This window comes from Limanda limanda, chromosome 8 (assembly GCF_963576545.1).
Source record: "Limanda limanda chromosome 8, fLimLim1.1, whole genome shotgun sequence".
Taxonomy (NCBI): domain Eukaryota; kingdom Metazoa; phylum Chordata; class Actinopteri; order Pleuronectiformes; family Pleuronectidae; genus Limanda; species Limanda limanda.
Window position 1 is genome coordinate 7,869,651 of NC_083643.1, and position 20,970 is coordinate 7,890,620.

Sequence of the window (20,970 nt, forward strand, 5' to 3'; positions counted from 1 at the left end):
CTTCATTTGAATGCAAATGAGATTTAAACGTCCAAATTATTTTAAATTGAAATTAATGTATTGTCCATTATCGTACAGGAGCACCCAGCAGGGCTGTTCACCCAAACAACTTGAGGAAGATCCAGAGTCTTTCTCCCAGCGTCACAACAGGACCACCGCTGCTGCAGAGTAAATTATTCAGCAATGTTTTCTTTCCCCATTTCACGTGAGTCAAAGAGCTTTGAGGAAACAGCTGCACTTCTGCTGAGCACTGCCCTGCAGCTCTTCCTGGCCGAATAAAGACAGACCCCCTTTTTTTCTCTCTCTGTACATTTGACTGTCGTGCTTGTCGGTCTTTTTGAGAGTTCATTTTTCAAGGATGTATCTGGCACGCTGTTCTCAGGAAGAGAGGCCATCTGGTGCTCCCACCACAAGGCAGCAGCCTCGTCCAGGCCTGACCCACCAGGACATTCACTTCAGACACACAAGGACGTACCCATGCACAGAGACACGCACACACACACACACTGCAGGTGGTAAGAATTGTGATGACACAAACAGGACCCACACTGTTCAGCACACAGCATAAAAGACACTGACCACAAAAATAATTATAGGGCTACAACTATTAATTATTTTAATTATTGATCGGTTGATCATATTTATATTAAGATAATAATAAACACTATTTTTAAATGTCTTGTTCATCTTTGATCCATCCATCCATCTTAATCCTGTAAGGGCCGAATATATTCATTTTCGATGAGTAAATATTTGGCATTTTACTTATTTAAAATCAAAATATTTTGAAATGAACTGTTCTTAATATCATTCATTTATGGTCTGCGAGTATTTTTATACATTTTGTACTAATAACAGTAAAAATCTTTTGTTCTGTTAGCGGTTGAGTCTGATATTTCCATGTAGGTTAGTAGTGGCCTACTCACGCACAAGGGATTAACACGGAATGATCCCTCCATGTAATCCAGTGTTATTGTTTGTAATTCTATCTGCCGTCCTGTTAACTCTCTTAACGCCTTAACGACGATTTTATTGAGTTAGAGCTCCTGCTGCTTCACAGTAAAAGCATTGATAAGAAGCTGGTGAAACAAGGCATCTTAACTTGGTGCAGGAAACGTAACGTACGTGTCCCTGAAGGCTACAGCGACTATTTTATCAAACATGTGTCTATAAAACAGTGAAAAGGTAAATGTCTGTATTTTTATAGGTTTAAAACACTGCAGGAAATCTCTGTGCGATGCTGGAAAACTATTCACATTATGTGTTTGGTCATGGAACGATGGGAATAACGACTCAATTTTGCATTTCTACTCAACAAGTGTTTGCCAGCACCAGAATTCTGGGATCTGGATTATTAAACCAACACTTAGCTTCGCCTGATCAGAACTGAGACTTTATAGATTATCAATCAAAACTTAAAACACCTAATCTATCATCACTATTGCTTGAACAACACTCAGATCTGTCAATCTATTATAGCACACTGACATGAACTCAATAACACTGCTCTCCTATCCATCATCGTTCATCCCTGTAGATGTATTTTCAGCCAATTTCACGAGGTGCAACAATATAATCAAAAGGAACCTGAAGTCGGGGGAGTTTGATTGACATGCCCCTGTGTGTCTTTGTGGGGGAATAAAAGACAGAAAGTGCACTGATGTGGAGCGAGCGAGGGAAACAGGGAGAATAAAGACAGGCGTCGGCTCGAGCTCATAGAGCGGAAGCAGGTCAGACGTGATACAAAAGCAGGTCTCACGGACGTGATTACACTTGCTGAATTAGTGGCTGCTCTTCTTTTATGTTGGACTTAATGTTGCAGACACATCGAGATAATAGAGTTGCAGATGCAGCTTCAGAGTCAGAAACCGAGCAGCACAGGACAGGTTTGTGCAAATAAAAGCTAGACGGTGAATTCTACCGGTGGGAACAAAGACGGAGGATTCACACAGAGGGTTTGATGGCTACCTGCAGGGCATGAGAGAGACGACAACACAGACTGTATGTGTGTGTGTGTGTGTCTGTGTGTTTGTGAGTGATGTGTACATGCCGCAGAAACTTGGATTCCACAGAGATCTGGGTCTCACCTTGGCTGACTTCTGGCTAAAGTTAACTTTTCATTCGTAGCAAATGTGAGCGTCTCGCGTTATGCAACTCCTGCACCTCTGGAAGGCAACAGAACCGAAGACGTTTGACATGTTGGATCTGTCTACAGCCCCCTTGTGCCCCAGGTGCCTGTATAGTCAGTTGATTTAGCGTTTTTTTGCATTATTCTACCTCTTCGTTTTCAATGTTCAGAGTAGCCAGACGGGACTGCAGCTGCTGGAACCTCAGGATGAGCTCTCCATTCACCGGCGGCTGCACCGACACCTGGCACACCTGAGAAAGGAAAATACGAGAAAATAACAGACGTTGATCAGGGAAAATAAAACCGAACTTTACCAGGACACAAACAAGAAATCGAAATTCTTCTTCAATTGCAGAGGAAACCACAGGGATTTCTGCAGCGAGTAAACAGACATGATATCAGCGTTGGAGGTGCCAGCCAAACAGGAAAACTCTTAGCACATGTTGAGCTACACAGGGGAGGAATAACACATTATTTCTCAATTTCAGTGCCCCATAAATCCTGAACCAGCAGAACAGATGCAGTAAAACGCTGCACTTAAGCCACCGAAACTCAGATCTCATTAAGTCAGAGACTTTTTTTAATCAACTCCAAATTCACTTATTCCCTCCCTGTGCTTGCAACACACAAGATTTCAACACAAACACGGATAGAAACACAATTAAAAGATATAACCATTATCACAACTGCCATTGTTGAACAGATTACGCACCTCGTCTCCCATGTGAGACTGGAACTCGAACTTTGTCGGTGGGCAGAAAGCCGACGGGTACATCTCCATGAACCTCTGCCGGTCGCTCCGTGGGTCCAGGCTCTCAACGGCATTTTCGATGATGTCGAGACCCTCGTGCCGCGACGTCTCCAGGTTGTATTCGGCCGACAGGTACGTCCGCAGGGCTCGATTCAGACTGGCGTGGTAACCCAAGTCACAGCACTGGAAGAAGAGGAGAATTGACTTAATTAACTGTTTAATTCTGAAGTGTTTCTTTCGCTCTACTGACGGGTAGGGAAACTGAGGAGAGTTTTCAAGCTGTCTCATGTGATAGTTTGACAAAACCTTGTGTGTGTTACATAGTGTCTTTTTTGGGACGCCCCCCTAACAAAGCCAGGAAAAGTGAGAGCAGAGGCCGACATTTCCTCCACATGTTGGAAACCGATGATCAACCACAACAGAGTGGGTCAACTGGCCAATCAGAGCAGACTGGGCTTCAATGGAAAGTAGGTTTCAAACAGAGGCTGAACAGAGGACCTGCAGTAATGGATGTGATTTCTGAACATTAGAGCATGTAAACATTTAAGTAATGACCCAAATTAATATGATGAAACTGAATAGGAGCATAAGATGTTTCCTTTAAAGGAAAATGTCTGATCCACATGTAAACAACCATGTAAACCTTAATATCAATGACTTAATATCCCCAAAAATAAGTCCTTTCATCTTTTCACATGTGAAAAGCTGTTACAACAAGTGATTAAGTCACTGTATTGATTGATGTTCTGTTGATAGATTAATTGATTTATTGACCAATTGTTTCAGTCCGACTCGAGACAACAGCTGAATGTAGGTTACCGATTTTTTTTTGCTGTTATTCATAAAAACCATTAAACAAAATTATAATGTTGCATCATAAAATCAATTCCAAACTGAATACTTATTATGCATCTATTAAAAGAGAGATCTCTTTAGTAAACAGTCGGGACTTTCTGAGCCTGCAGTGCTGCCTCTGTGTTACACAACCGGATGTTACCTCCAGGATCTAGTCCTGATTTTTAATAACAGGAACCTTGGCCAAGGTCTCTCCTGGGAAGACACGCACGCCCCAGGCTCCCACAGACAAACACACACTCACACAGTTACACACACACAAAAACCCCGGTCGACTTGTGAAGCTTCCGAATAATAAAAATCTCCTTCGTCGATAACCGAATGTGTGTGAGGCGGCACATACAGCTCACGCAGAGCGAATCCTACACACAATCCCACAAACACACACCCTGTTGAGATGTGCAGCAAAGCGGGGACTGGGGTAATTTCAGCACACAGCATGAAGCTGAACAGAGGCTGCGTTTCTCCTCTCCCTCTGTTCCTGTCTGGACTATAAAAGCCTTGCTCAAAACTCGGCCTCATCCCGTTTCCCTAGAAACGCCACAGAAGATGGTGCATTTTTTAAAGTTTATTTCTCTAATAAAATAATACCAACGCAGGTGAGCCGTATAATAAATAAATCATGTTTATCAGTGTGGCAGCAAACAAAGAGAAACGCTTGCAGGGCTGAGTCGAGAGACACTGAGTGCTGCGATGAATCAAGAGATGAACAGAAGCTATAAATGCAAAAACAGGGTTGTTTCAGGGTCAGGTACACCCCCACTTTCCATTCAAGCTACTAGAAAGATGTTGATAAACTACACAATGCCAGAATAACACAGTATAACTGGATATAATATCTTGGATTTCAATAATGACACAGAAAAGAAGGTGAAAAGCAAAGTTTTTTCATTATAAAAGTTAATAAGCTGCTTTAATTATGTCCTTCACTTTAATTTCCATCCTCCCAGTCTGGGGTCCTGACATCTCTTTTGTGTCAGGCCCAGCTGCTGAAGTCATCCGTCACTCCTCTGATTATTATTTCAAATCTCAAATCTCTTTAAAAGGAGGAATAAAAACCGCCCTGAATAGTAAAGATTCTTCAACATGAGGAGAACAGGAGAAACAAACTCGAATCTACCTCAGCTGGAGAGAAAACCAAGAAACCGTCTTCTCCAAAAACTTTTTCTCAGTGGAGACGAACAGATGAAGTTCTCTGACAGAAGAATGTGGTTTCATACTTACATCAATTAGGTCCGACAAGTCGTGGATGTAGTATTTGAAAACGGAGGAGTTTGACGCTTCCAGCGTCAGTAGGTACTCGTTCCGCGCTTTGATCGACTTCAGCTTGTTCTCCGAGTACTTGGCTTGGCGCTGATGGAAGAATTGGAGGAAAGTATGAGAAGCAGGTAACCACAGAACGAGGGAGAAGAATGAATTTAATGAGTTGAGAATTGCCATTTTGAAAAAGGGGATTGTGCTTTTCGTCTTGGCACGCCACAGAGCGGCGACTGCATTGTTGGCAAAAACAACAGCTTCAACACACATTAGAGGAGAAGTAACTTAAATCCTGTTAAATATACTTTTTAAAAAAGGGAACAAGAATGGAAAAAGAAAAGCCTTCACTAAAAACGGCCCGTGTCCTCCACTTCAACTGGGATACCTCAGCCTAGGCCATCTGTCTTCAGCCTACACTTCCTCTTCAGACAAACAGACGGCTGTTAGTCACCATCCACCGGCTGACATGCCCTGACTCACACACTTCAGGATCATCCATAATTTAACACTTCCTCAATGCATCTCAGGAAGAGTCCTGTTAAAAGAAATCCCATTCATCTGGAGCTTAATCATCTGTCAGAGAGATTTAACTGAAAACAGGCTCGTTCTGAGAATACAAAGCCTAAGACAATGCTTTCAGTGCGTCTTCAGTGGGACACAAACAACACACACACTTTAGTTCGTCTTTTTGCATCTGACATTAAAATGTGTCCTGAATGTGTCTCCTGTGACCACTTCCCCGCTCTATATGGAAATATTCATACTATGAAAGAATCCGAAAACTGAAGCTTAAATACAACTGTCAGATTGGGTTATAACGGTTAGCAGCAGTGAACCCCTCACGTACCTTTTCCTTCATCTTCTCGATCTTCTTCACAGAGCTGCGTCTCAGGTTCCTGTCCTCCATCCGGATGCTGAAGACGGGGTCGCCCCTGCCGATCTGCTTCTCCTCTTGCTTCTCGGCCTCCTTCAACTTGCCCTCGGCGCTGATGCTCTCCGTGTGGTACATGTGGTAAGTCTTCATCACCTGCAGAGACACAGAGGACAATAAGTCGAAGAGAAAGACGTCGGCCTGTATTTCTGTCTCAGCGGTTGAGTTTCTGTGAGGTGAAAGGTTCACCGTCGTCCATCTTCATGATGGAAACTGACCAATCCCTGACCCGCTCATTCATCACAGATCGATTGGACTCATCTCACAGCGGGCTGCGAGTCTCTCTCCAAACCACAAACTAAAGACACATTCTCTCCAGCCTCTTTTATGTGAGGCACTTATGCGACCGCAACAACCACATGTCACTGCAGTGAAATCGTACATGCTGCCTTCACTGCTACGACTGAAAACAAGACGGACTCAGGAAGTAGACGTGTTTTTTCATGTCTGCTCCCTTTTTGGACCTTGATTGACGACTCAGCTCCAGTCATGAAATCAAGTAAATGCTCGACAAAACAAAGACATTAGTTTTTTTTTCAAGTTTGGCTTCCTCTTTAGGGAATAGTCATAATGGGTTCACGTTACACGAGAGACTTCTGGGAACTGAAAGCCAACATTGGAGATTTAAATCAGTTTAACATGAAGCAAGGTTATAGCATATGCTAGAGTTAAATTATAATATTTTATTTTAATAAAGAGCCTCTATACAGCATTGGTTTTTATTTTTCATGCACAGCTGGTACCCCTCCACAGGGACATAAACATAAACAGGGGTCCTTGCAGACCCTAGAAACCAACCCCTCAAACAACATGTATTAATATTTGCAGCAGTTGCTTGCCATCAGTGAAGGAGAGTCCAAATATCATCCTCCCCCAACCCTAATCCTACATGTGATTTATAAATTCAGCTTCCTTTACTTTTACCCTTTACGACTGCAGCTGGATACATTTGAATTCATACAGGTAGAACACCGGCTGGTGCCTTCATCATCAGAGGACGTTGGAGTGAGAGCTCCTCATATGTTTGCTCTCTGGGTCCATTAAGCAGTGACTCAATTGTTAAGCAGCGAACAAACCACAAAACACAAACAGGATTTCTTCAAGGACAGAGTGAGCTGGGAGATTATAAACGTCCTATTAACACTGGTTCAGAGTGTAGGCTGACAAAAGGAAGAAAAGGACAAACAGACGTAACAGCTCTGTAGATAGTGCTGATTAGATATTGGCTGTGGAAAATAATGAGGAGAATCTGTGACGCTAACATGGAGACACAGGTAAGAGAAGCCACTGAGCATAGCAATCAACATTTGCAGAATAGACTCCAGATGAAAAGTTTCTCGGAGATTTCAAACCTCCACCAAGGCCCACAAGTCCTCTTTTGAAACCACATTTTAATTCATTAGATCCGGAGATTGGATGTTTGGATCTGCACCAAATTGATCGCACTATTAAATATCAGCCCCTTAAACCCGCGATTTATAGCCATTGAGAACCATTATGCTCTGGGAAATCAATAAAAATGTTACATAATGTCCAATCACTGATCCACAACAAAAGTAAATGGGTTATTCCCTGAGCAAACCTGCATCCAAGTTTCACATCCAGTAGTTTTTGTGTAAACGTATAAAAACATAATCTCTCTGGTGGAGTTAAAAACAGAAATGTGTTTGTTTAAGAATCTTTGCTTTGGGCATTTCATTGTTAATTAAACGCAATTATTTAATCAGTCTTTTTAAAATTGGTCCTGGAAGAGAGCTTTTTTAATGGTTGTGTGTTAAATGTACTGTACCGAGGATATGAGCAGAATATAAAAGGCAAACGCCCAGGAAACGGCAGCCGGACAGAGCCCCAGTGGTTTAACCTGGAATGAACCGACTCCAGTAAATTACAGCTCCACAACCTGTGTGCGCAACACACTCGTCTACACAAAACCTCAACCTCTGGTCAAATAGAAACTCAAACATCTCGAAATCTAAACAGCTTCAACCCAAACCGAGTTATTTCTGTACGAGTGGAACAAGAGGGGGAAGCCTGATCAGCCTGCAGCCTTTTCCCTCTCAGCTGGGGTTTGGCTGAACTGGAACCAGTTTAGAGAAGGGTGACTGACCTTGGGCCCTGCACTCCTCACTTACTGGTCTGGAGTCTGCCGCTGATGTGTTTACTTTTCCGCTTCTTTTAGAGGGGACGTATTTAGAGATGGAGCAGACCTGTTATTTCATTGGCGGAGACGGACATCAGGGCTGGGGCTGTCTGATGCAATACCTACACTGTTTGCGTGAATATATACAGTATATATGTGTGAGAGTGTGTGTCCTCCCACAGGGGCTACACCAGGTCGAATCCTGAGTGTGGACTGTGGTGAGAATGACACACACGTTGAGTTTGAGGAGGAACACTTTGTCGGTTTGGAGCAGCACCGTCCACCGACTGGAAGTGTAACCGCTGTCGTCCTCTACAGTGAGTAACTGGAGACTCTAAGGAGACTGAACAGCTCTCCATCTCTGGGGAAGGGAGAACAACTGCCTCAGCTTGTAGCACCGTCTGTGTGCATCCCAGGTTACCATGACGATCAATGAGGAGGCTAACACAATCCTATTGAATGTTACACAAGGAAATTAGATGACTGACTGCACAGAAGCATGCAAATCAACAGTATGGCTGCATTCAGACATGCACTGAACTCTGGAGATCTTCCGGGGTTTCTCCAGGACAGGTGCATGTGTGAAAGCAAATGTTTTTTGGTATATTTTTCACCAATTTCCCAGGGAACACTCCATGGATCTTAATGAATCAAATCCGCTGCACAACGATCGGAGAAACACAAAATGGCCTTTATAGAAATTAGACTGAGGATGAGCAGCTTGTTCAATGCAGATCTTTGATGGTTTGATGAAAAGTTGATCGCAGGAGAGAAAATGTAACTTCTGGGGTGAAAAGTCTGCAGCCACAGCTTCCTGTACGTTCTATGTTTCTCAAACTATTTACAGCAGACATCACTGTGAACTAGCGGTTTAATATTTCCCTTCCACATTTGCTGTCTGCGTCTAATGTCAACTGTGTGGCTTTGCATGTATTTGCTTTGAAGAGCGATAAAACACAGCTGATAGGAGCCATTAAACCACACGGATATGAATTCTAATGAGAAACAAACATAAAGCTGATGCTTCACAGCTTGAATAGTCGGTTCATGAGGGTAAAGAGGATTGTGTTGCATGCTTTTTTTGTGTGCGGTAAAAGAAACCAGACCTTCTCGACAATTTGAGCAATCATATTGGTCTGTTTAGTTCTATGGGTTCCCTCAGACATCTCTGAGCCTCAGGGTTAAATATGCAAGCCCTTGCAAAGACCAGTCTAAATCACAGCAAACACTAATGTACTTAAGTGCATCAGTAAAAAAGCACCGGAATCATTACTACTTACTGTGTATAGCTCATTTAGGACCTTCATTAAGTCTTCCTGGAGTTGAAAGGCTATTTCCTTGCTCTGAAAGAGAAATAAAGAAGAAAAAACAATGAGACCAACAGAGTAATACGAACCAAAGAACATGCATCAAGAACTTTCCCAGACAAAATTATAAGAGATAGTTTGATGTTGACACCAGCATAGAAAATTCCTCAAAATCCCCATGTGAATTTATGTATGCAAAGAATTGTCTTTTCCCAAACGTCACTTCTTCTTCCCTTCCCCAAAATAACAGTAATGTTGTTCTGCAACTGGCAAATACTGTTTTAGAGCAGCGAAGAAGAAGAAGAAGTGATTTCTGGAGGTGTAGCCAGCTAACAGTTCAGCAATTTGGTAATATTTCATACAGCGTTTAGTGTATATTAGGTTTCATATGAACGTGCACAGTAACCAGACGCAGGCCTGTGACCACGCACACACAAAATAGAAGAGTGCATTCATCATCCCGTGTCAAACACAGTGTGTGTGAAAGTGGCGTCAGCGTCTGAATTCATCGTGCACAGCTCGAGTTTCAGCGTCCACATGCTTAACACATTATCCAGCTTTTATGGCTGAATGTGAAAGATTTTGCCGAAATATGTTAACTCGATCAGCCGTGCCACAGGGCTGAATCAGTAATACAATCACACACACGCCCACATTAATGCATCTCACGGTTGTGGGATACAGTTTAACACTGATGCACTGATGGATATAGTGGAGCTTTCACTATTCATTTAACTGTGGTGCTCCCATATTTCCTCCACACTGACTCATATACTGTATCACATGTTTATGAGATTATGAGTCATGGGAGTGAATTTTCGGATCCGTCCACTACAGTCGATAACGGCGGCTGCTGGAAGATGTTGCCACGTTGGCCCTTAGCTACTCCAGGTCTTTCTTTAAACTAATTATCTCCAGACAAATTTCATTCTGGGATCTGCCCACAGAGAAAGGCTGTAAGAGCTTTCTGGGAGGGCATTGAACTATGTAGTGCAGCGGGAAAGAATAGTGATTTACTTCTGATCGAGAATCTATAGACAATTCCTCCAATAGTGGATGTGGGCAGTTGTAGTAAAAGTCCTTTTGAGGGACGATTTAAACAGTTCTCTGTCGGGACTAGACCTACATGAGCGAGAAAATGTACTGGGTCAGACCTTTTGAAAGATAGACCATTGATTTAACAGATCCTTTTAATTAATTTCGTATGCAAGGAAATATACCTAAATAAGAGCAGTGATGCCAAGGATCTATATAACTTGCTAACATGCTTACCTTAAATCTTTAAAAGCTTATAGATACTTAAAATGTCTCACATAACACTGTAACAGCCGCATGCGAGGTAGTAAACTGATATAATCAACCCGATAGAACTGTTGCATTGCCGTCTTCATTGATTTTATCTGAAGCAATTGACATTGTTGATCATTCTCTTTCTATGGGATGAATGCAGATCAAATATTTTGGCAAACAAATGCAAAAATCACTGGAAGACCTCAAGCAATGATTGTGGTCACTCATCAATCAGCTTCCCTTGAAGTCAAAATCAGGGGGTGCCACAAGGCTCAATACTAGGTCCTATTTTATTCACTGTACATAAATGACCTGGGCTTATGATTTAGTAATAGCTCAATTTGTTATTTTGGTGACTGACAACACATCAACACCCTCTATTCACAATGCTCTGTTGAAACACAAAGGCAGACTTCATAGAAGAAGAACATGTTTAATCTTGACATTTTACTAAATTCAGGTAGGTCACTACTTGATATGGTGTCCACAAAATCCCAGATTAAGAAGAAACTGAAATATTGTATTTGTATAATATCAGAGGTTTAAAAAAAAAAAGAAACATGCTACAAAAATTTCAATACATTTGTTGTTTCCACCTGTTTTAAATAAAGCACCCCACCACAAAATGCCATTCCTTCAAACTCCTGAAATGTGTATGGAGTTTCCTGATTTAAGATTAGATGAGTCAGTCATACAGCCTTGCACGCCTGAGGCCCCATGTGGGTGTTGGCAACAGGTAAGAGGCTTTATTGAGGTCTCTCTCACACACACACACACACACACACACATATCTGAGATCCAGGTGACTTCATAAGCATGTTCATCCTGACACAAAACCACAAAAATGTAAAAGGACTGGGACAGAATAAATACTGGGAAAATGACTCCAGCTCTTCACTCAGGTAAAGATGACCGATGTCCGAGCATGTGAATAAACAGTAAAGAGGATTAGACCCTCAGTTACCAGCTGTCAGGCTTGTGTCTGAAATTAGAGTACGTTGCTGAGTGACCTGGCCGATCAGTAGCATCTTTCTAACACCACCTGCTCCGTCACTTCCCCGATTTGTAGCGCTTACCTAATCAGAACAAAACCCGTCTGTAAGCCCAGATAACCAGAGCTTTAGAATCAACAAACTCGACAACCGGCAACCTCCTCTGAGAAAGGAGCGTAGATAAGGAACTAACAGAGAAGTCTTGGTTTTTTGATAAATTACAGGATGATCTAGTCTATGGGTTTATAGTAGACCTCTAATTATATGTCGTGGAATATGACAGTACCATATTAAAAGCAAAATGCCTATTAATTGAACATTCTTGCAAATCAAAAAGCCCGTGGCGACACAGGCCTTCTCCTGTGGGAAAATCCATTAGCAACTGTCAGTTCAGAGGACAGAACCTTTGACTGTCTGTCACATCCAACACTCGTCAGCTCTTCCCCATTGAGAAGACTGGGAAGTGATCCAGAGCTCAATGAAAAGCCTTCTCAGGGATCACATGGGCAGCGAGAGAGTGTGTGCGAGTGTGTGTGTGTGCGTGTGTGTGTGAGAGTAAAGACAGAGATGAAAGTAAATGGACATTTCATTCAAGGCATGTTTTAAGTGCTCTCACCAAAAAAGCTCCAGCTTAAATAACAGCTTTAAAGAACTCTTAAATAATCACTTTTCAAACCGTCGTTGAATGTAAGTCACACATACCTCAAATTACTAGTAATGCAAAGTTATCTAATATGCTGTGATGTGGATGTCACTGATTTAATGTGTGCAATGTACCCTTTTTCACTTTAAAGGAATTTAAGTTGGGGGTTTCCAATTGGGTCTAATTCATAAAAGGATGCTACAAATGAGTTTCCCCCTTTTAAGCTCAAACCATTTATATTCCAACCGCATTAGAAAGATGAAACAACCCTGCAGAGAGGAAACCAAGTCAGCCCCTGGGGAATGATGGGTTTCATATTGCCACTGAAATTAATCATTGTATGGGAATGACAGATGTACACCCTGCTGGGCCAGTCTGTGTGTCTGTGTCTGTGTCTGTGGTACTTAGTGTAGATCAGGGTTGATATTTTTCCCTTTTTACAGGTCTAGGCTAGCTTTTCCCCTTTGCTTCCAGTCGTTATGCTAAGCTAGGCTAAAAATAGCCTGTACTTAAAGCACAGACAAGAGATTGATATTGATAATCCAAACTAATCCTTTAATATACACAGTAACGTCCCTTCAACTGTAAGGGCCTTAACACCTTGTATATATATGTGTATATAAACTGAAAATACATCGGTGTGATGGGAACTACTTATCATACTTACTAGTCTGACTTTTTAGTTTGGCCTATAGGCTAACATGCAGGAGTCAGGGTTTATGAATACAGTCGGTCTACAGTATGAATGCATAAGAAGCCTGGTTCACAGCATAGAAGAAGAAGCACGCTAGGCTCTAAACCTAAAGCAGTGAACTGAAGTTCGCCCATCTTTCATTTATTATTTACAACAGTGTTTTTTCCCCGACCATGACACGTCAAAATGTCTAACTGTGAAAAGGTAAAAGAATAAATAAAGTATATCCTGCACACGCTTTGCTTCTGGAAAAGTTCACGACTTCCTCCAGCTTTGGGAACTCCACCTTGTAGCTGCAGCCACAGAACGTGACTTACATAAATAAAACACAGCCGGGTAAAACAAAGAGCTGGTTGTATGAATAATGAAAAATGTGATAAGATCTGTCCGAGCCCAGTGAAAGAAAGAGAGGTCCACTGCTCGGCTCTTGAATTCAAACAAACCAGGAAAAACAAAGAAGCCTAAATGGTGCTTTCAAAGGAATCTGCGGCTGTTGTTGCTTTAAAAAGTGACCGCAATGCAGCGCTGGAGAATTAAACACACATGCCGAGCGACAAACAGGTCAACCAGAGGATGTTGACAAAGACACTGGGGCTAGTCTGGGGGTCGTCCTCTGCTGTTCGTTCTCCCAGCGTGAGACCAGAACATACAAGGAAATAAAAACAGGGGTCTTTGATGTGCCGGAAGGATGACAACAGTACAGCTGTCTCCTCGGAGCTGTGAGGGGACGTGTTACACGCAGGACTTCACTGTTGTTTGTGCCTCGTTACTGAAACTCTGCAGAGATCAAAGGCTCACAGGCTTTAATTAGAGGCCGAGTTGTGTCTCAGGTCTACGAAGCAGGGCCTCCCACCAGACTGCAGCTCGTCTGCACTGTGTCATCTGGATCCTAAACTGCCTTATAAACTTTAAAAATGTGACAACTATTGCACAGAGTTTGGTTCACTCTATGGATTGGCATAAATCGTATAATATGTAACATCAGCCACAAGTGGTCTCGCAATCAAAACAATAGCAAATGACGTTATTTGATGACTTTTGTTAAGTAGCGTGGGATTGTGGGAGTTGTTGTCTTCAACCCCATTGCCAATGAAAATCTACCTGGCGCAAATCATAAAGTTGTATTCACGTTACATAGCAAACAGCAATGAATAATTGGGATCTATTACGCATGACCAATACAAACAGTGGGAAGAAAAACAGATATCTGGCTATTCATGTGTTCTGGGGATATCCATTAACTCATTCATTTTGGAAAGCAATAGCAAAGTAAATAGCTTTGGGAAAGAAATCAACTGCGGTTCTGTAGTTATTATTTGGGTAAAATCCTGGACAAACTGGGATGATTTAGATTGGAATTGTCAATAAACTAGACTGTATAGACAAATAGACTTTTTCCTGAAAACAAAATAAACTAGAAAATCAGACTGCATCTACCCTCTCTCTGTGCAACTGAAAAACTAATTTTGTGTTATGACTTTCTTTTATTCCCCCAAAAAACACGAATAAAAAGAAAGTTTCCAGTCTATAATTATGATAATCTTAGAATGTTGGGTCTGAGAAGGGTTAACGTTTGAAGAATGACTGTTTCACATCTGCTCTCATTTGTAGAACCATAAGTCTGTAAGCACTATCAAAAGGAAATGACTGCTGCAACTTTCTGTTTGTATTACCACCACATATAATCACACAAAATGACGACCATCAAGAGATGTTACATTAAAAATCCAAACGTTATCATCGCTTTTACTTTTTGAATCTGAAACGTTCGGGGAAAAAAAGCAACAACAGAGATATAAATAGTCCCACAGGCACTCCCCTCTGAAGAAAAGCCACTTTGTAATTTGGGCCTGTGGTGAGTTCATGTGACTCCTGCAGCATAGGAGCTCATAATCTGCGAGGGAGTAGTCGTCTTTGTGGTGGAGAAGGCAAGCAGAGGCCCGGTTTTGGTCGTGCAGCCACAGTTCAGATGGGAGAGCGAAGGCCCACGGATCTGAAACTGTGGTGACGAAGGTTCCTCGGCAATATTCACAAAACTAAACCACAAGGAGTCCGACGGAGACTCCAACCATCAAACACGACGCTCGATATGTCTCCTGCATCCTGCACATCATGCAGCTAAATATACTCCGTCAAATCCATGGGTTAATTGAAAGTGAAAGGCCGTTTATATAAAGTGAGTGACTGGAGACACTGCAGCCTGAACTGACCGCTATGAGAAATCTGGATTGTGTTAGTGGTGAGCTTTAACTTGAACCGTTCTCATGATCAAAGAAAGGACACATCTGACCTTTTCTGGTGGAGGTCAAACATCAGCACAGTAGAGAGTGAGTAAAATGAGAGAGTGGGAGGATGGAGCGGTGAAAACTGGACTTGAGGGACTGAGAGATACAGAACAGTAGTGTCTGTTTGGGAATTTTATTCTGAACTCAAAGTGAAATCAGAGCAGAGTCAAATGAAAGTGGGCGTGTAGAGAGCTTAATAAAGTTTAAATTTCTCATGACTTGTGGAAATATGTTGCCAGCGATTCCATTAAAAGATATTACTACAGATTTGTTTCTATTAAGTTAATTCTCTTTGGATTCCCTTCGCCACCCAAACACCCACCTCAGCCCATATCTTCCCTTTGCAACCACAAAGCAGCTCCACTCTCAGAGAATGACTCAACATTAGAGTTCAACATTACACATACTGTGACATCACTAATGCTCTGGTGTTGTTGTGGTCACAGCAGAAATCAAAAGACTCAAAGTCACGTCACCTACAAAAAAGTAATCGTCACTCCTATGACTCAAATGGGGGTAAGAGCGTTGCTACATCCGTACAAAAGCCTTTTTCGTTTAGAAACATTATTCAAAAAACATCTCCGGTCACAGTAGTAAATTAGCTTCGTATAGATGCTTTCTCTATGGACTTTCTCCGGAGTTCAATGCATGTGTGAAAGCAAATGTCCGAGTGAGAGTCTACGGATTATCTGCGGATTTTTCTCCGCCTGGCCCCCTAATATAAGCCAGTAGAAAAAACACAACCCCGGACTTTTGCAAACTAAGACTGGGCCAGAGGGATTTCCAATGTTCTCCGTTTTAGGGGCTCAAAAACTTGGTGTAAACAAAGCAACAGTGACGCTTTTAAAACTCAAAGGTGGTGATGCAGATGTAGCATGTGCTAACACTGCATGACCCGTGTGTTTCCCCCCCTCACCTTCTTGAGTAGCCGTGTGGAGTCCTCGCTGATCTGCATGAACCTCATGATGACGTTGTTGAGGTAGATGTCGCTCAGGGTGGCGTGGTCCTTACTCTCCCGCCTCACCTGGTTCAGCAGCAGATACCAGCAGTTCACAGGGGACAGCAGGTTCTGGTCCTTCCTACAATGACCAGAGAAAACAGTCTGTGAGAAATACACAATATAAAACGTATAAGAATTACACCAAGACAGCATTGAACCCTATTCAACAGTGCTCAGGAGAAGTGATACAGGGCATCAACAAATACCTGTATGTGTTTATTGTTAACATACATGTTCCTGCGCGTCTGTATCTACGTCAAAGTCTCAGCCCTAATTTATTCAGGCTATGTTTGTCCTTTTCATAAGGAGCCTGTGACACTTCCCCGACAGGCAGGATGTCTATGAGCATCTCCAGTGCACCGAGGCCTGCTCCTTGCAGGTGGAAGACAGATGCCTCACAGGCCTCCCTTGGTGTTAAATGTCCCACATACCGCTGGTTCTAGTCCGTAAAAGGGGGTTGGAAATACTTTGTATCGCTGACATTTCTGGGGCAGAGCTCTTGCAAAGCTCTGAGCCAAGCTGACTTCCTACAAACAAGGAACTGAGTGCCACAGGCTTTAAATACACGTCGTGGAACGAGGCTGGAGGAGCTGTGGCTCTAAGCCGAAAAGTAGACGCACGTAGGAACTGTGACAGCAGAAGACAAACAAGGACGGGGAGAGAAGTTGTATTAAAGGGGGAATGATAGAAATCTGAGTGCAAAAGAGTGTTAAAAAAAGAGAGAGAGGCCTGTTTCCTGTGCTGGCTGCTTCCAAGCTAACTGTAGGACATTGTCCAGGGCCGAGCAGGTTGAGGCCCCAAATTAACACTGGCCTGCAGGCCGACTTCCTCTGGGTTAATCTATAACATTCCTGCTGCCTGTGTGTGTGTGTTTGGGAGAGGTTTAAGGTTGGGTCCCGGGTCAAGTCTTGCAGGAACCATATGGAGACTCTCCTCTGCTCTCCACTCACACAGTTAGTCTGCCCAGACAGGCAGCACTTGTCAACACAACAGGTGAAACTCACAGTGACCCAGCCCTGAACTGGCCTTCAGCACTGGCACCACATCTGCTGCAAGGGCCACAAAAAACCCCAAGCGCTCCTCCGAATGAATGACTGACGCAAAACATTCACAACCAGCTGAAATGTTCCCGGAAACCACTGCAAAAACAGGAAGCTGCATTTGATAAAGGCAAAGAGCCAAGCGGGCCGACATGAAAAACATCCGAGAGTCGTTTCTCAAAAGGCACCGGGGGGAAAAAAACTGATTTGGCTAAAAGCTGAGCGATGTACTGATGCCACATGCCCGGGCTGCAGGACACGTGCGGAGGAAGAGAAAGGGAGGAAAAAAAGAGGAGAATAAGTGAAGCGGGTCCCCGAGGTACAGCGGAGGGACTCCTGGACAGCATCACACGTGCACTCTGTCAAAGAGCAATTACCATAAACCCTCTCTGCATTATGTATCAGCAGAGTGCTGAATCTAGATATGTAAAGAAAGCACGTGTGTCCATGTGTGTATATGTTTATTAATTCATGCTCACTTTTGCATGTTCGGATGCATAAAGTCCAGGTGGCCACTGACATGAAGCTGGAACAGATCTCGTGATGAGTCTCTGTAACTGTTCGGAAAATAACCTAGATTTCAAGAAGTACCATTTTCTCGAAGGTATCAAAGAAATGTAATATTATCGGGGGTGTAAAATGATCAGTCTGGGGATATTTAGTCAGTGTTTCAATTTCCTGACCCGTCCTCTTTGCTTTAAATCACCATATCTACAAAGCAGAGCTCCTCACCATGAAAACTCTGAGCTAATTCAACACCAGAACTTAAATGAAACAGTACATGCACACATCTGTCTCTAATAAATCCAGAGAACAGTCTGCATATATCGTGTATCGTGTATCTCGACAACCGTTCATATTGTCAGCTTCAGACTTGTGCATGTGTATCGTTAAAGGAACAAGGATAAGCAGTGTGATTTGGAAAACAGTCGAGCTTCATTGAACTTTGAATAACCAGGGGAACAGCTCTTAGTGCAGCTTCAGGTTCAGTCTTTTGTCTCATTTACTGAAGGTCACTTTAACAGCTTCAGAAAAGCAGGAAAGCTGCATCCAGGAACACCACAGGCCAAACAAACAGCCCGTTGCAAGCAGGCAGGTTTAGAATGGGCATTGTCTTATAAGACAGGCAAGTCGACCAAGTATCCATTTCAGAGATTCAAAGAAATATAAGCGGAACTTGCTGAGTTAGCAAAATTAGAGACCATAGTTTGAGAGGAACTTGTGTTTCCGTGAACATATTAACAGTTCCTTAAGCACCTCAGTGGGGCTGACCTAGTAAATCAGGCTGGAAGTCTGCAGCGAAAAAGGGGAGGGAACGGGAAAACCAGGCCTGACACAGGCCTGTGACGTCAGAATGACCTCTGGGAGTTGCTTACCCCACATAATGACAGGAAAATCTCTCGATGTCATCATTTCCCCCCCTAAGCCAGGGCAGGAACTGGGTCAGACGGACTCACAGACAGACAGAAGGGCCCCCCGAGGGCTAAAAACCCAGGTAGGAGAGGGCTAACTAACGAGTGAAAACAGAGAACTCATCAGCGGCTTACTGCTTCTTATAAATGTGCAAATGTGTGTCAACATTCTCGTACAGTCGCAGGATGCTGACGATAGACGGAAATTAGCACTTCAGTCACAGGAGGTATTGAAACAGGAGCCGTTATCAGCAGCAGAGGAAAATGGCAAAGTCCTCTAGTAGCTTGCTGATAACATCTTTCATTAATGAAGCACAGTGGCAGCTTTCATAGCCGAGGTGGAGTGACTGAAGTGCACATGCAATGGAAAATGCTGGCAAAGCAAAGAGATCACTACAAACCCTAATTGTAACAATCCTGTGATGTCCAGGAACGTTCCAACTTTGAGATTTAAAAGCAAGCAACAAGTTAACTGAAGCTGATTCATAATTCTAGTTTCATCCTGAATAAGTTTCAAACACAAATGCCGTTAAACTTCATTCAATGCAGTGCCTTTAGTAATGTCTGACAATAAGAGCAGTGTGCGGCCGCTGCCTGTTTATCCTCACAGACAAAGAGAGGAAGTCCTTTCACCAGAACCCTAATTCTGGATAAAAGCAGCTGTTTGAGATGCTCCCAGCTGCGACTTTGGAAACATAAATAATGCAGTGACTCCTCTGCTCTGCTTCTCTCCAGGTCCCTCCTTGAACAAACTTTGCATAGTACAGTGTGTGGCCGTGTGCATGTGTTCTGCAAACAGCCACTGACAGCACTGAATGGCTCTTGTCTCCCGCTGAGGCCCGGACACTGTTGGGCGTCGTGTTGTTTTGTTTTCTCACAGTAAAAAGGACAGAAGAGCCGGGATGAGGAATATCAGAATGTGTCTGCATCTGTTTAAATCACATGGATTATGATTCTCAGCAGGTAAAGCAAACCTGCACAGATACGAAAGCAGTGGATTCTCAGTGTGGCAAAGACACTAGTTTTTTGAGCATATAACAATAAGGAATAAAATGCAATCATTAAGGTTCAGAAACAATCATTCATGTAATTGTTATATACGATATATATCTCTGTGGAAAGGCAGCAGTATCTCAAGTGTCTCCTTCCCTGTGACCACTCCCGTTGTGTGTTTAAAAATATCCATCGTTAATGTCATCCATCGTCCACTGCTGTCTCCACCAATTATGTCACATCGAGACAGAGAGGAACAGCAGGTGGACGGGGACAGTCTCCAGCGGTGAGCGGCTGCAATCCTCCCACAGGTGGGATCGAGCCTGAGCTCTCTGACAACCACAGACTTTATTTCACTGGGTTATGGGTAGAACTCCGACTGTGTCACAGCTCCAATAGTGTGAGAAAGGCAGACTGAAGCTATAAATTATGTAACAGTATATTGGTATTGCAAAGGCAAAAACCGTGTCAATCACCAGCAGCAACAAGTTCATTCACCAGGAATCATAAATCGTGCCTGGCTGTGAAATTCTGCTGTAGTTTGGTGGGAACCCAGCGAGGGATCATGTGTTTGTGGTTTTATTGGCAACATGAATCTGAAAAGAGAATCAACCTCCAGCTGTGTTTCGCTCAATTGCAAGAGATTCATAATGGCCGCTGAGTCAAATGCGTCACGTCTACTGAGGGGTGGCGTGTGGCTGTCTACAGGGGAAATGGATATTTTTCCAAATTAGGGGGAAAAAATTGAATTCACCCAATTTAAAAGTTTAAACTGTTTTGAATGAAAGAATGATAGTATTATATTCTAGCTTGTCTAAGGGTCGTGGCGGAGCTGGAGCCAATACCAGCCGACCCTGGACAGGTCCCCAGTGTATCACAGAGCCTTAATACACAGACAAACAACCATTCACACCAATGGACCATTTAAAGTCCCCAATTTACCTGTCTCCAATATGTCTTTGCACTGGGGGAGGAAGCCGGTGGACCCGGAGAAAAACCCAGTAAGACAAGGGGAAAACATGAAGACTGGCCAAACCGGGATTCAAACCAGAAACCTTCTCGCTGTGAGGTGACACATGTACCATGTAAATTAGATTTAAAACTGCAGCTCCAATGAAAACCACTGCAACTTGTCTCGACTAATTACCCCCAAACCGCTGCTGCTCATTTTAATGCGACTTGAGGATTCCGCTGCTCCACCGTGCCGCCCTGTCACGTGAAAACTGGCGAACAGAAGGAAAACTCACTCTTT

General features: G+C 43.0%; 1 protein-coding gene across 4 annotated transcripts in view; it reads right to left on the reverse strand.

The window, feature by feature from the left end:
• Positions 1-20,970, reverse strand: part of srgap1a (SLIT-ROBO Rho GTPase activating protein 1a) — a 79,853-nt gene that overhangs the window by 27,863 nt on the left and 31,020 nt on the right. For all 4 annotated transcript variants that reach the window (XM_061076682.1, XM_061076681.1, XM_061076680.1 and 1 more), the window contains exons 3-8: positions 16,190-16,352; positions 9,343-9,405; positions 5,839-6,018; positions 4,959-5,087; positions 2,841-3,062; positions 2,278-2,379 (exon numbers count right to left, since the gene is read on the reverse strand). In XM_061076682.1, coding sequence (XP_060932665.1) covers positions 2,278-2,379; positions 2,841-3,062; positions 4,959-5,087; positions 5,839-6,018; positions 9,343-9,405; positions 16,190-16,352 — 859 coding nt within the window. The remainder of the gene's footprint in view (positions 1-2,277; positions 2,380-2,840; positions 3,063-4,958; positions 5,088-5,838; positions 6,019-9,342; positions 9,406-16,189; positions 16,353-20,970) is intronic.